The sequence below is a fragment of the Anas platyrhynchos genome, chromosome 1 (genome assembly GCF_047663525.1).
Source record: "Anas platyrhynchos isolate ZD024472 breed Pekin duck chromosome 1, IASCAAS_PekinDuck_T2T, whole genome shotgun sequence".
Classification (NCBI taxonomy): Eukaryota; Metazoa; Chordata; class Aves; order Anseriformes; family Anatidae; genus Anas; species Anas platyrhynchos.
The window spans coordinates 69553378-69565683 of NC_092587.1; the positions used below are offsets into that span (position 1 = coordinate 69553378).

General features: G+C 39.4%; 1 protein-coding gene across 2 annotated transcripts in view; it reads right to left on the reverse strand.

The window, feature by feature from the left end:
• MRPS35 (mitochondrial ribosomal protein S35) overlaps positions 1-12306 on the reverse strand; it is a 54503-nt gene that overhangs the window by 13662 nt on the left and 28535 nt on the right. The window contains exons 1-6 of one of the 2 annotated variants that reach the window (XM_021273881.4): positions 9742-9972; positions 8082-8125; positions 7031-7198; positions 6459-6519; positions 3994-4133; positions 1393-1502 (exon numbers count right to left, since the gene is read on the reverse strand). In XM_021273881.4, the coding sequence (XP_021129556.2) occupies positions 1393-1502; positions 3994-4133; positions 6459-6519; positions 7031-7198; positions 8082-8125; positions 9742-9865 (647 nt within the window). In that variant the 5' untranslated portion in view covers positions 9866-9972. Of the gene's footprint in view, positions 1-1392; positions 1503-3993; positions 4134-6458; positions 6520-7030; positions 7199-8081; positions 8126-9741; positions 9973-12306 lie in introns of those variants that run through there. The other variant, XM_038173126.2, reaches the window with a different exon arrangement.

A 12306-nucleotide genomic window follows, 5' to 3' on the forward strand; every position in this document is an offset into this window, starting at 1 on the left:
TACCAAGTTTTCTTATCTGTAACCTAGAAAATACATGTATTACAGGAATGTGTGTTTCATTCACATACATTTCTGAATTACACATAACCAAGAATAACATCACAATAGAAGCATGACTATTAAGGACATGGAAGAATGAGCATCTGCAAGTCTGAAGGAAAATGTACAAAAAGAACTTACAGATCTTCAGGAACCATTAAAAACCACACTAACATATCTTGGACTCCACTTTGCCCTCTACCTGAGATAGCCAAAGTTGAACACAACGTACATCAGTATGTACAGCCTAAAAATCTCAATTTTTCTGCCAGACCCGAAGGGAGGAAGACAATGAAAAAATCCATTAGATATAGTTCAGATCAGAAGATCTAGTCAATTAACTTAAGAAAAGTTTAAGTCCATGCATGTAGCTGTATGTCAAAACAGAATCACAAGTAAAAATGTGTTGGGATAAGGTACAGCACTACAGAAACAGGGTATTTCTTAAAATTAGTCATCATAATCAACTGCTGAGACTTTGATGACATTAATCTCTTCCTTATGTTGATCTCCAATAAGCTCTTGTCTTTTTTCCCCCCTCACACACACTTCATCCAGCAGGCTGTTTTGTTTCACATCTTTTTGATAAACAAGAGCTCCTCTCTCTCTTTTCTAGAGAGACTGATAGCAAGCACAGAAGAAACCCTTGCACTCAGACTTAGGAGACTATCTGTCCTGCATGCAACATGATTTCCCAGGTATTGCTTACTAACTCACCAAGGAATGAAATAGCAAACAAAGTCAACAGAATTCAGTTCAATTCTAAACAGAAGAGACCTACACAAATAATCCAAAATGATTTTATAGCTGTATAATGAGTTTAATTAGACAAAAATTGGCACTGCTACTCAGAGGACTGTTATCGGCATTGCTACTACTAAGAGGAGCATTCCTACTTCCCTTTCTCCTCCCTGCTTTCCCTCTGGTCAGTTCCAGAAGCCCTGCAGTGAACTAGATCAAGGACAGAAACTGATTAAAAAATTCCTTTTGTTTTTCCATCTTTATACCTTTGGGAGAAATCCTTTCAGTAGCAGTACTGACTTACAATGGATTAGACTGTCTATGGTACTATATATCTTATAATTATTAATATTACTATAATCTTATAATATATATATTATAATATTAAGCATATATTAGGTTTCACATTATGTAATCTGTCCATTAAATTTTTAACACATAAATAGGAGTATTGGTAGATCTAAATATATATTTTAGCCTGGGGAAAGACAGAAGAACACAAAGACGCAAGTTGCAAAGACATTAAAATTAACTGATATACCCAGAAGAGATACTATGCTTTCTTTACTGCAGCCATTGCTAATGGCATTTTTTTCCTTTCTGCAACCATACCTGTCTGTTGTAATAGTGAGTATATCTGTATCCTTGCAGTACCGCTCTCCTACAAGTTTAATAAGCTTCTTCTTTGCATGGTCATCCAAATTCAGGTTAGATAGTTTAACCTTGGAATACAAGAGAAAATACTTTTAATTATTTGGAGAAATTCAATCTCTGCACCCTGAAAAATATTTTGAGATATGGTTAGGCATATCTTTTATCAGGAATTGGAAATATAGCTATTAAATATGCACTTATAGAATTTCTTACAATTATATCACTAGTCAAAAGCTTTTTAACACAAGGCATGTATAAATCTGAATATTCAATTAATACATTTCTTCTCAGAGAAGCTGAGATAGACTATTTCTACTTAAACTTCTTTCATAAGAAAAAAGCTGTCAGTTTCATTTGTAGCTTCATACAGAAGCTGTGTTTAAGCTGAGACACTCAAGACTCAGTCTTTGCCTGAGCCACAATGCAGCTATGCCTGCGCCTGGCCATGGCCTTCACTGATTCAGATCCTGACCAACATCTTTAACTCACTGGCCTGACCTCACTCATACTGCATCTCTATGGATTTACTTAAACTGTTGACTGACTCTGGGTATTGTCACCACACTTAATCCTGGTCCCTTTTTGACCTCAAGCTTGCCTTATCACTACAGACTTGTCAGGTGCTTACTGGACCATCAGATTGGACAAGGTGACTATTACCAGGCCAGTTCTACTACCTTGCCCATGTAGTAACTGCACCCTTTTGGGGAGGTCACTTCCCTGCTTGCTTTGCTGCTTCTGTATCGCCTTCGTTTTCAGAACAGCCTGCCCTCACTGTTGTCTGGCAATGCTCACACAAATTGCTGAGTTTTTGAGAAATACTTTCTTAACGTTGTCTAATATTCACGTAAAGAAATAATGCTCCAATAGGTTTCAGACACAGCTCTGTGACAAACATACAACATTACGATCATGACTTCTGAACTTAATAGGATGTTTCAGCACACTGAAAAACACCAACCCAGATCTCCAGCATTAGTTTGCTTTATCTGACAAAACAATTTCATTCACCAAATCAGAAAAAAAAGAATCACAAACAGGCTTAGGGTGACATACTTCTAATTCATATTTAAAAACAAAGAAATCTAGAGATGCTCTAATTACGTCATAACTCAGCACAAAAGCAAAAAATCAATTTAGACCACCTATGAAATAATTATTTGTGTTTTAAAAAAAGCAATGCAAAGAAGCCTATTGAGGCTCTTCTTCCTTCTATCATCATCATCAGCAGCTTAGTAAAAATTGATTATATGCAGTTTTTCCAAGTCAATTCCAGCTGATACTGAAACAAGAAATACTAGCTTGCTTTACCTGGGTTAGTACTAAACATGACTAAAGTATAGAGTTAGGGCCATCCCTCATCAAAAAACAAGAAAAAAATCCACAATGTATGTACACACAATTCACAAATTCAATTTTTTCACAACACTGCTTCCTAGATTTTTAAAGTTATTCTTCCCTGATATTATTATCATGGGTTTAGCTGTACCAAAAATGTATAAAAGAACACTATTCGTTAATACAGATATGCATCAACAAATATGACGGTTAGAACAAGTAAACACACCATTTACAACTACTTAAAGCAGTAATACACAGAAAGAGGTGGTCTTGGTTTAAATGTATCTACATGACCCCACCAAGTTAAAGTAAATCCTGACAGAACTGCATAATGTCTTCACTCAGTAAGTATATTAATGAGGGCTCGCTGAAATGAAAAAAAAAACAAACAGATAAACAGGTAGCAGAAAAGATTTTCCAGTTCTGCAGGGCAAGTATAAAGCAGAATTAGAAAACACACTCTCCTTTTCTCTTTGGCTCTTAACCTTCTGTTCCTAACACTACTGTCTCTTCCCCCGCATTTTGCCATTTCAAGTTAGGAATTAAATATTTAGTATGGTTTTGGACAAACTACTGATTCCAGATTTGTCTCCATCATATTCTAGCAAATTAATATTAAGCATCATAAGTCACAATAGACTGAATCAACAGTATTATGAAAGACTAAATACTTGTTTGGACAATGGTTACTTGAGATCCCCATAACTACAGCACCAGTCAACTACTGGTGCTGTAGTCAATGAAACAACTGATATAATAATTCTCTGAGTACATGCAGTGTAACAGCCACGGACAATGATGAAAAGTCAAAGCCAAAACCAAGGTCCTCAGACCTCAGGTATAATTTGACTGAGATCTCTCACCAAAAGAAAAAAAGATCTCTTCAGAAAAGGTTGGTGATATTTTCAGTAAAGCATGCAGCCCCACACTAAGTGATAACTTACAAGCGTCTACATACGGAAAAGCTGATTTTTTCAGAATGTATGCTATTTTGCCTATATCAGAGCTCAATCTTCATTTATAAATACATATCCATATCACTAAAACCTTAATTTTAACGTGCTGCAATATGAAATTCACCACTACTTTTTCTGGACATTCAATGAACTATGTCCCATACTCCCTTACAAAGTATCATACTAGTAAATGTTTTTGAAAAGAAAGCCAAGCATTTGGCTTTTTAAAACAAAGGTTGGTGTTTACCACAGTACTACTTACTCTTAGAGTCACCACTCTTGCTTTGGGATTACGAATAGATGTCCCTGCAGAAACATAATCCACTGTCTCAATTTCAACAGGAAAATGCTGTTCACATTTCTTATCGCTGTTCAAAGCACTTGGCCATTCAGTGCAGAAATCTGTAAAATAAAAAGGAAAACAAGTAACCTATGTTTTTTTTTCCCCTCAAACTTATTGTAATATATGTTTTAGAAGTAGTTTTTAAATAAAACCATATTTATTCAGATAATGACAGGGTCTCTGCTAGACTTGCTCCAGTATCTCAAAAGTCTTATTTGTACTGGGTTTCTCAGAACTGGACACAGCACTCCAACTGTAGTCTCATGTTCCAAATGAAGTGTGGGGAACAAAAATCCTAAATGTGCTGGTTATTCTTGTGTTAGTACAAGCCAACATGCAGTTAGCCTTCATTCCTTCAACATTTCATGCTCAACTTTCAAAAGCTTGCTGGGCCTCACACGTCCTTTTCTGCTAAGCTGTTTTCTAGCCATATGCTCCCCTGCAGCCTGTACAGCTACATGAGTTATTCCATCCCAGACCCAAGACTTTGTAGTTGTCTTTGCTTAACTTCATGAGGGTCTCACCAGCAGATTTTTTTCTGCATGTTGACATCTCTCTGAATGGCAGCTGTGTCACCTGTTTTGCCCATTACCCCCTCCCTTCCCCCAGTTTGTAATTATCTGAAATCTTGCTGAAGTAGTGCTCTCTGTCATCATCCAGCTTTTTGTAACGCACATTTTCCACATATTTGGAAGCACGTCGCTTACAGTAGAGTTTGCTTCATAACCTTCCGAAGACTGCGGTAAGGCTGACTGACCTGCAGTTAGTTGCCCGCATCTTCCCTCTTGTCCTGTTTCCTTTGTCAAGGAAAAATATCCTCTTCCTCCTTGGCTATCTGTACTTGCTTCCACTTTCTGTATTTTTCATTTTTGCACCTTAGGTCACTCAGGAGTTCCACTGTCCTTCTAACATACTTGCTCAAAGTCCTGCTGACTGGAATGGACCATTCTTGTGCTTTAACAAGACTGTCCTTGAACATCCACCAGCTCTCCTTGTCCACTTTGCCCCGCCAGGACAGTCTCCCATAAGATCTGCCAAAACTACTGAGCAGCCAAAACCATTCTCCTGAAGCCCTGGCTGTAATCCCACTGCCTGTTTTGTACACATCTCTCAGGATTTTTAACTACACAGTTTCATGACCACTATTACCAAGGCTGTCATGTATGTGACCATTCTTCCTTGTCTGCGAACGATGAATTCAGATCACCTCTCCTCATCAACTGGCAGATAATTTGCATCAATAAATCGATGCCAATATGCTACTTGCCTTCCTTACTTCTGTCAGAATCTTGAACCTCATAATTTTTCACAACCAAGGACTGCCAGCAGCTTTCACATCCCCAACCAGCTCTTCCTTATCTGCACATGCAACAGAACTTTCCCATGGCCAGTCTGACCAGGATTTGCATCAAAATATTATCTATAATGTACCCCAGAAGTCTCCTTGGTTGTTTCTGTCCCATTCTGTTACACTTCCAGGACATGTTTAGATGGCTGCAGTTCCCCATGAGAATTAAAGCTTGTAACTGTGAGGGTTTTTTAAATCTGTTTCAAGAAAGGTTCATCCACTTCCTCCTCATAATTAGCCAGTTTGGAAGATGCCCACCCATACATCCTTCTTGGCTTCCTCTGATCCTGACTCTCAAAATCTCAGCCAGCTTGTCACCCATCTTCATAGCAAAGGTCTGCATCCAAACTGTACTTTTTGGCACAAGTCAGCTCATTCTTCACACTGCATCTCTGTCAAGCAAGCTTTCCCTTTGTTTCTGACTCCTCAGACTTCTAATTCCTTCTTATGCTGTGTACATTTGTATACAGGCAATTCAAGACATATCTCTTATCACCTCCTCCATACACTAGCTTCCACATCTGGATTTTCTCAAATGGCTAGCTGGCAGAGGTGCACTTGTTCTTCACTGAATCCTCTATCTCCCCTGCACACCTTGCTGTCACTCAGCCTCTCTTTTATGTCATTTTTTTAAACGCATACCAGAATGACTGCCCATAGCCATGATTAAACCAGGTTATAATCTTCTTAGAACTGAATCATATCCATCATTCATTTTCCTTAAGACTCTAAACTATGAATTCTTCACTACAAGCACTTTACCTAATAGTCTCACTGGCATACTGGAAACCTCACAAGACTTACCTGCCCATCACCTGTATGACTTTAATGAAGCAAAACCAAAGTACAAGACTAGCCAAAGCCTGATGAATAACCAGCTTCAGAGATGGATCATATCTCACTTCCTACTCCGTCACACAATTACACTTTGAATTGTCTTAAAAGCACCAGACATTGCTTTAAACAATGCCCCCCCCCACCCCAAAAAAAAAAAGCTAAAGAAAACAACTGAAACAACTAAAAACCAAATCCTCACCTTTAAGAGCTGCACAGTGTTTCTTAATTGCAGGAGGAGTAAGATGCAAAAAATTGGGAATCTAGAATAAACATACTGAAAGTTACCAAAATAACAGCATTTTGTTCATAAATAAAGGGGTATTACTGAAATCTGATTACACTTTCAACATTTGTTAATGTAATTCAATACATTAAATATAAAATTAAAGTAAGAAGGCTCTCCTCAAGTCTCATTTAGCATAAGACTTAACCCCAGTTATAAAAGTCATAGGCATGATAACCCCAGCCAAGTCTGCTGATTTGGCTCACTTGTATTTCTTTCTTAGGTTTGCTACTATCTAATTAGAATAATACTCTATTTTTTATAGAAAACATTACCCAATATAAATAGATGTAGATAGTTTAGATGTAGAGCTTAGTGATAATGGTTTAGTGGAGGACTGGTTAGTGTTAGCTCAGAGGTTGGAAGAGACCTTCAAGATCACCTAGTCCAACCTAGATGATTCTGTGAAAAATATTCCAATCAAAGCAGTGCAGTCTTAATGAACAACAATTTTCAAAGTTAAAACATACCAGTTCAATGTGGCTTACCTTTATAAGCTCTAAGTTGCCTTCTTTTGGTGGAGGTACTCCTCTCTTCACTGGGTAACCCATTCTAATCGGGAGAGGCACAGATGCAGCTTTAAATGCAGCTGCTGTTGGATAAACACTGCTCCAGTCCTGGTTGACAGCCATTCTCTCAGTTCTTGGAGGTGCATGCTAACAAACAAAATTATGGAAGTTGATAGGAGAGATGCGGTTTTGTGACACAGCAGGAACACACACAAGAAATTATTAAAATCATATTTTCAGGAAGTCCCATCACTAATAATTTCAAAACACGCCTTAATTTCAAACATTAGTGTTCATTTCCAATGGAATTTTTAAAGGACGGCCTCTCAAGATTCAGGTGGCAGGCCTCCCTGTCTCAATATAAATAATAAAACTGCATTTATTTCAGAAATGTTTAGGAAGAAGATTTGGCCATTATCTTGTGCTGTGTTAAATTGAAGGAGGGTGGAATCAAACCAGTATTTCATAGGCGAGAGAGAGCGAGATTAGCTCTTTAAAGAAATAAAAAAAGCACCACCATTTCTTTTCCCAAAGCCCCCCCCCCCTTTTTTTTTTAATCTAGAAGGGCATAGACATAGTATATCAGCCTAGAAACAGACATACTCATTCAGCTGGTCTGACTGCTTTACTGTATCATTACATCTGCACTTGGAAGTTAAAGGAACAAAAATTTACACCTGGTCCACTTTTACTACTTGCCTTTAAAATCATATCACATTACCACTTTTCAAATCCTGCAAATTCATACTGAAAACAAAATTAAGATTTTTGTTTTTCTTTTAAATGCAGCTATATACTACTTTTAAGACCTTGATACACGTTAGGTTTTTTTTTTGTTTGTTTTGTTTTTAAGAATGCAGACTGAAGACAGCTAGGAGATTAAAGAAGTTAGGCGTGAGTTCTGGAATTTCATCACATTGGATCACTTCACCTTGTTTTGAAGGTGTTCCTGTAGAAACTATTAAAGTTTACAGCTTAGACTAGTTTCTCAGAGACCACTGAGTTAGCTGCAAATAGTATCAGTTCTTACCGATCTTACAAACTGCGATGTCCTGCCTCTTCTCCTTATTGAAGCTGGAAGAAAAATTAAAAGGAACATTTTTCATTACAAACTATTATATGGTTTTGTGGAAAAAAAATATAATGTAATCAGCATGCTTTTTTTTTTTTCCACTTTTACCAAAACAGTATCTATTAATACTCATAAGTAATTCCAAATCTCTATATTGCTACAGACAAAAGAAACAAACAACAACACCTCCTGATAAACATTTTTCAAATCAGGACATGAGAAATAAGCCAGATGTCCTTAATAGTGCAGAGTAATCTTTCTGTGGAAGTAAGAGGCTTTTCAAAGATTTTGTTTCCTTGCCTTTATATGGAAGAAGGGGAAGATCACATACTCAGATTGCTCACTTGTTTTGTAACTTGAGATAATAAAGGCTTGGAAGCCATTCAGTCAGATTGAGTTTATCCTAGAAACATATCAACAACAATTTCAAGTTTCAAGCTAACACATTGTACTGTTTTTTTTTTTTTTTAATTTTATATGGGGAACATACTGATGAGTTTATTTTCTGCCATTTTACATTGCTCATTGTGCATATTGAGCGAACACAGAGAAGAAGCAGCATACAGTAACACAAAGTTTACTCTCTTTTAGCAGGCCTGAACCATTAGGCTCTCTTTTTTTTTTTTTTTTTTTTTTTTTAAATCAACGGCCATCTGTTGGACCTGTGGGAAGGGATTCACAAAAATACAGAAGCCACCAAATCCCACTGGATTTTTGGTATAAACAGAAATCTTCACTTTCTTGTCTTCAAACACACGCACACAAAATAATGAGTTGCAGTATTTTTTTTAAATACTTAAAGTGTATTCTATAGTACCTATACGAATTAAATGTGTTTTCAGCTATTGGTGGGAGGGGGGGAGAGAGTAAATTCAATGTATTGTTGCTGTCCTGCATAGTTATCACATTACTATGCAGTGCGTATTTAGCAAAAATCAACGAATGGAGTTTATGAGTGGATGCTTTTGTTCTCGTTGACTTGTTGTTTTACACCCCTAACCCTCAGAAGTCTCAGGAAAAACTCCTGAAATTGACAGTTCTTTTGTCTTCCTTATTTGCATGTTTTATGGCCCTGATTCTGTTCTTCCTCTTCTTGCTATACAGAAATCTAAAACAAAAAACACATATGGGTCTCTGCAACAGCTCAGCCGGAGTTCCTTTACCTCTTATTACCCCTTATCATTTTTTTGCGGTGCATTCGCCCACAGACACACTTCACTCGTACCGATCATGTTCTAAGATTTCAGACTTAGGCCATTTTTTACTCCTACAGTGCCCTGAGGCTCACCACCTGACAGCACCCCAAGGCCCTCTCGGCAGCCTGGCCTCCTGAGCCTGCACACAGCAGACGTCCACGCAGCCTCGTAGGCTGCACCTTGCTGGTACAACCCTGCCCTGCAGCGTGCCGCGCGTTTGGACCCATCTGGGCTCAGAACAAGCAAAACCACCCAGCTTGGGCAAACACAGCACAAGCACAAGTCCCTCGGCAACCCGTGGCACCGCCGCTCAGAACAAACTCAGACAACGCACTGCAGCTCCGCTGGAACAAGGAAGAACACAACACCTCGGTTGCAAACGCGAGCCAGGCGCAGCCCGAGAGCCGCCCCCCCGCCCTCACCTTCCCGTTGCTGGCCTTCCCCCGTGCTGCCGGCGGGCACGGAGGAGTAAGCCGCCAGCCCAGCCGCCCGGCAGCAGCGGGCAAGCACGGCCCGCGGGCCCGGCCCCACCAGCGCCGCCGCCATCTTAGGGAGTTCTGCGCCCGCAGAGCGCCCCCATTCCTCCCAGCAGCACGGAGGCTGCCGCGGGCCAAGATAGCTGGAGAGGCGAAGAGCTCTGGGTGGGGTTTCCTGCCCATAAAGGGGAGGGGAAGAACGAGCAGGGAGGAAATGCTTGATAAAGCGCTGAAAAAAGTTTTTATCCCTTCTGGAGAAGGGGGAGGAGGGAGGGGCAAAGGGTAAGGAAAGCCAGGAAAGCGAAGTGGGGTCACGCTCAGTAATAATCTCGGCTTCTCTACTGGCATCTGCCGTCTTAGCGCCACCTCTGTCCTAGCACCAGCCGTTCTCTGGCCCAGGGATGCTGGGCTGCGTCTCGGCTCGCGTTTCTTGCCGAAGGCAGTTTCTCCATCTCATAAGCAGCTATGTATACCTTCTCAGCGCCTTCATACGATCTCTTCTGTGTCCTTGTGTGTCTTTGTGTCCAAAGCAGGGGAATCATAGAATCCTAGAATCATTAAGGTTGGAAAAGACCTTCAAGATCATCTGGTCCAACCAACCCCCTACTACCAACATCACCCACTAAACCATGTCCCCAAGCACCACATCCAACCTTTCCTTAAACACCCCCAGTTAAGGTGACTCCACCACCTCCCTAGGCAAGCCGTTCCAATGCCTGAGTGCTCTCACAGAGAAGAAATGTCTCCTCATTTCTAACCTGAACCTTCCTTGGAGCAACTTGAGGCCATTCCCTCTAGTCCTATCACTAGATAGTTATATGTGAGAAGAGGCCAACCCCCAGCTCCCCACACCTTCCTTTCAGGTAGTTGGAGAGGGCAATAAGGTCTCCCCTGAGCCTCCTCCAGACTAAACAACCCCAGTTCCCTCAGCTCCATCTCATAGGACTTGTGTTCCAGGCCCTTCACCAGAGAAGAGAGGTAACACAGGCACAAGCAGCTGCGGAGATACATGAAAATGGAATTAAAAAGCAGATGTCAGCAATGTGGGATGAGATAGGTCAGATGTAAATGCTGCTACCACCAGCACCATAAGCCTGTAAGCAGGATGGAGGCAACTAACAGCTTCAGCAATCTGTGAGGACAGGCTCCTTCAGCTACTACTGTAATTGAAACACACTTTATTACTGTGTTGGAGCAGAATTTGAAATCATTTGCTTTTAGAGAGGATGAGTTTCTTCCCAATGGTGCAATCAGAAAGCGCCATGCACAACTTCCGAGTGTTTGGGACAGTAAAGGACACGTGCCCAGCCATGATAAACTATTGTTTCATAGCAGTCCTTCAGAAATCAATTGTTCCTTCAGTAAAATGTGATTGGGTTCTGCCCTGTGGTAGTTCAAACTGGAAACCAAATGATCACACTGTAATATCTGTAATTCAACCTGTAAATGGCTAGATTACTTAAATTTCAGGTGTTTTTCTGCTTCTCAGAACCTGCTGGGTGCGGATGCATTAGAGCAGGTTTTTTGCTGTTGTTTCTGCTTTCTTTTGTGTAGCAATATACTTGTATCCCTGGTCACAGTCAAGGTTTCTGGCTTTATTTGCTTCAAATTACCACGTACCCATAATTTTGTTTACCTTTCTGATTTTTAATATAGCATTTCACAGTGACTTCACAGTTATTTCATCAACAGTAACATAATCATTGTTCAGCATGCACTCAATAATGGAAAATTGTTAATAGCTGAAGTTAATTACAATACAAACTTTTCAATAATAGACTTTCTGCAAGATTTCTATTAATTTTACAAAATTTCAATTCTGGAATATCCATCCTATTGCTAACAAAAGCTGGTAGAAAGACAAGAAATGCAGAAATTCTTAAAAAGTGTCTAGTAGTTGCTAGAAACTAAGATTAATTAATTGAAGTTTATAAATCTTCAAATTCTCAGAAAGGTAATTCTAATGCTAAGACGATTAAGGATCAATGAGAGCTAGGTATCAGAGAGAGGACTGGGGCTTGAGTGCTCCAAGAGGTTAAATCTATCCTGAATTACAAAATTGAATATTAATAGTAAGAGTCACATACATACCTCTGGAAACACAGAATATATATTCTTCATGCTAATTACATGGGCTACATAGCACTGATTATAGCACTGCATATTGCACTCAATAGCATATAATAGGTTCAGAAATATCCCTTATAGATAGTACCTGCTTCTCCAATTTAAAAGAAAGTGTTACTGCATTTTCAGTCTCAGAGTATTTGTTATGCACACCCTGTTGCCTTCACAATGATATGTCATTGTCAAGGTTCTGAGAAACACTTTCTGTGTTCACACACACCTACGCTCCTACCTATTTCCTCATGACAGAAACCTTGCAAGTCAGCTTATGTATAAGAAGATGAAATGGAGAATAATGTTTGTGTATAAAGTTTGATAAATCTTTGGTTATAATAACAATATATTTAGTGAACTTCGTGAATACTAAGCAATGATTTAGGCAAC